Source organism: Limulus polyphemus, unplaced genomic scaffold (assembly GCF_000517525.1).
Source record: "Limulus polyphemus unplaced genomic scaffold, Limulus_polyphemus-2.1.2 Scaffold8781, whole genome shotgun sequence".
Taxonomy (NCBI): Eukaryota; Metazoa; Arthropoda; class Merostomata; order Xiphosura; family Limulidae; genus Limulus; species Limulus polyphemus.
This window is the reverse complement of record NW_013674391.1, coordinates 20,754-24,759: the sequence shown is the minus strand read 5'-3', so window position 1 is coordinate 24,759 and position 4,006 is coordinate 20,754. Positions and strand designations below refer to the sequence as shown.

General features: G+C 39.6%; 1 protein-coding gene across 1 annotated transcript; it reads left to right on the top strand.

Annotated features, from left to right (window-relative positions):
- Nucleotides 1-1,251: 1,251 nt before the first annotated feature.
- LOC106475545 (doublesex and mab-3 related transcription factor 3-like) lies at nt 1,252-1,914 on the top strand. Its single transcript, XM_013936224.1, has one exon. The coding sequence runs from the start codon at nt 1,252-1,254 to the stop codon at nt 1,912-1,914; it is 663 nt and encodes a 220-aa protein (XP_013791678.1).
- The last annotated feature ends 2,092 nt before the right edge of the window (nt 1,915-4,006 follow it).

The window sequence follows — 4,006 nt, the reverse complement described above, 5'->3', positions numbered from 1 at the left end:
GCCTTTAGAAGCAGCCATATAGTTAAGTACTGATTTGATTTCTAGCCGGATGTCGAGTCTTTCTACACGTATGCCTTTAGAAGCAACCATACAGTTAAGTACTGATTTGATTTCTAGCCGGATGTTGAGTCTTTCTACACGTATAACTTTAGAAACAACCATATAGTTAAGTACTATAGACCTACGTAACAATGTGTGATCATACAGAATATTATTTAAAGAAGAACAATATAAAGACGGTTAAGATGGTATTATAACCCAATCTGACAGACACAGTTAAAGTGGTCTTATAACCCAATCTGACAGACACAGTTAAAGTGGTATTATAACCCAATCTGACAGACACAGTTAAGGTGGTATTATAACCCAATCTGACAGACACAGTTAAGGTGGTATTATAACCCAATCTGACAGACACAGTTAAGGTGGTATTATAACCCAATCTGACAGACACAGTTAAGGTGGAATGATAACCCAATCTGACAGACACAGTTAAGGTGGTACTATATTCCCATAACCCAATCTTAAATTCCTCAACTCCTGATCGGTAATATAGTTTCATCACATGTGTATTGTTTTATAACATTTTCAGGCAGTGAATAAAATACAGAAACGTTATTTGTGGACAGCAACAGACTGATTTAGACCCCATACTAAGGTATTTCACTATTTTGACTGATAGTATCTGAACTAATGTAATACAAAAGTTTAATTTTGGCTTCTCTATGAGTATTTGACTGTGATAGCCTTTTGGAATGCATACCAAGTCCTTCTTCTGGCCTTTTTGGAGTATTTGACTCTGACAACGTTTCAGACTCCATACCAAAGCCTTATTTTGGCCTGTCTGGAAGTATGTAACACTAACGATGTTTAAAAGTCTACACTAAAGCCTTCTGCTCAGGTTGGTTTCACAAACCTTCAGAAGGTTGTTGTCCACTGAAAATGTTTGAAATTCGTGTTTCTTTTTTATCTGTATCATTAATACAAATACAAATACTTTGTATCGTTTTAGATCACAGCAAGACACCTCTAAGCACCTCCAACACGACTTGTCAGGTTACGTCGTCCTCCATTACTTCCACAACTTCAACAACGTATGTGTCCTGTAGCTCTTCCAGTAGCCACACCTCTAAGCCTCGTTCTTTTCACCTTGGTTCAAGTCCACGACAAGACAAACATAGGCGACACCTGGAATCCAATAACGAAACCTTTCCAACTGATTTCCGACCTGGTAGGTTGAGGCCTCTCGAAATGCTCACTCGGATTTTCCCGAATCAGAAGCAAGCAGTGTTGGAATTAGTGTTGGAAGGATGTAATGGAGACTTGGTTAAAGCAATAGACCACTTTCTATCGGCCAATGATGCATTGTTACTGCACCAACGTGTCAGCAGTGCCGCAATGTCTTATCCTACATATTCTCCATACACTTCTACACCCATGGCTACCGTGCCTGACCAGTTTCTAAAGCCAAGACCTGAACCTACATTGAGAGTCTCCTTAGGCTCCATTAAGTCAGCTTTCAAACCCCTCTCTCCTCCTGCAGCCCACCAGAGTGTGCATTTTGCTTCCACACTCCCACAACGTACCCCAGTGTTCACAAATGGTGTCGCGGTCACTATATCTCGACCCTCGATGTTAATGACGTCATTGCAAAGATTTCCGAACGCGACTTGTCCATTTCCATCTCTTACCACCTATCCCCTACCTTCCACTTACCCCCTTTTATTCCACTCCTACCAACCGTGCCTCCCTGGATGTTCACAGTGTCCTCCTCGCACAGTGAGCACCCCCACAGACGAGTACTGTGACCCCACAAGTCCCGAGAGTCACACAGAACATAGGGAAAGCAGATTCCAAGAAGCTGTTGACCTTTCAGACAATGTTTCATGGCAGGAAAGTCCAGTAGACAAATAGCCAATTACAAAAAAAAATCAAGTTGTATCACTTATAATAGTTTCGAAATAAGCATGAAGTAAGCCAGCAAGAGAAACTTTACTGAAGATATACAGTGTGATATTGCATCAAAGGAGAGACCCGACTCTGACCACATAATTGATACGACAGTGTTTCAAGGCGAGACTCAACTTCAACTCTTATCTCTGCCCGCTACTTTGACAGATATTTTAGGAAAATTCTTCATTGATGTGTAATTGAACAGATACTCCTTTGTGGATGATGTATCAGATTGGAAATCAATACAGGTGTCATTGAAGATGTGTCGTTGACTTCCAATTCAGCAGGTATACTACAGCTTGCTGGTGATATCTTAGGAGACCTGTATAATCAAATATCTTTGGATAAAGATGTTAATGTTTGATTTTTACACACAAATTTTTGGATGTCTTGCTACTAATATAAATCTTTCCAATTATTTCATTACGTAGCCAGTCAAATGCACACAGTAAAATGACTAAGATCACAGAAGTATATTCGGTGAAGTTTCAACGAGGAATTCGGTTCTAGTAAGTCTACGGATTTACAATGCTAATATCAGGGGTTCAGTGTAAATTTAAGCAAGCACCTCCAACACTCAAATCCATTACTTGACATCCAGGAAAAATTATGTACATTCCCCTAAATGTTTCTTATCAATGACTCTATTCTGTGACTACATTTGTAACTTTACATGATATTTAGTGTCCTAAACCTATAGTTCATACTGGACATATTACATCTAGGAACAGCTGTAGTTCATACTGGACATATTACATCTAGGAACAGCTGTAGTTCATACTGGACAGATTACATCTAGGAACAACTGTAGTTCATACTGGACAGATTACATCTAGGAACAGCTGTAGTTCATACTGGACAGATTACATCTAGGAACAACTGTAGTTCATACTGGACAGATTACATCTAGGAACAGCTGTAGTTCATACTGAACAGATTACGTCTAGGAAAAGCTGTAGTTCATACTGGACAGATTACATCTAGGAACAACTGTAGTTAATACTGAACAGATTACATCTAGGAACAGCTGTAGTTCATACTGGACAGATTACATCCAGGAACAGCTGTAGTTAATACTGAACAGATTACATCTAGGAACAGCTGTAGTTCCTAGTGGAAAGGTTACATCCAGGAATAGCTGTCATATTTACTATACTGATACACACACAAGATTCAGCTGCCAGACTGACGTCTTTCAGAGTTAACTTCTGTCGTATTCATTAGATTGACACCCATCAGAAACAACAGCAGGATTGAAGTTATTCTTAGGTATCTACTACACCGACGACCACTAGAATGTTATCCACGAGGGTAACTGTCATATTTACTACACCGACGACCACTAGAATGTTATCCACGAGGGTAACTGTCATATTTACTACACCGACGACCACTAGAATGTTATCCACGAGGGTAACTGTCATATTTACCACACTGACGACCACTAGAATGTTATCCACGAGGGTAACTGTCATACTCACCACACTGACGACCACTAGAATGTTATCCACGACGGTAACTGCCATACTCACCACACTGACGATCACTAGAATGTTATCCACGTGGGTAACTGTCATAATTACCACACTGACGACCAATAGAATGTTATCCACGAGTGTAACTGTCATACTTACCACACTGACGACCGCTAGAATGTTATCCACGAGGGTAACTGTCATACTTACCGCACTGACGACCACTAGAATGTTATCCACGAGGGTAACTGTCATACTCACCACACTGACGACTGCTAGACTGTTATTGTCGATTAGGACAGAAACATCAGAATTTATCTAAGAAAGTTTAAGCTCGGGCAACATTTTTTAATGTTGTATAGAACGAAATAACTGATATTTAGCAGCGAAGAATTCTTGAATGATTTGGCAGCGTCAGTGAAGATCAGCTGTTACACATGTGCTAATTCCAATGTTTCAAGATACCTTCTCTTAACTTCCTCTCTCATTTTATTCATTTAAAAACTGTCATGTCAGCTTTTCCTGGAAAAAAAACGATATTGGCAGTCAAGTATAAACAGATGAAAGTTATTATAAGT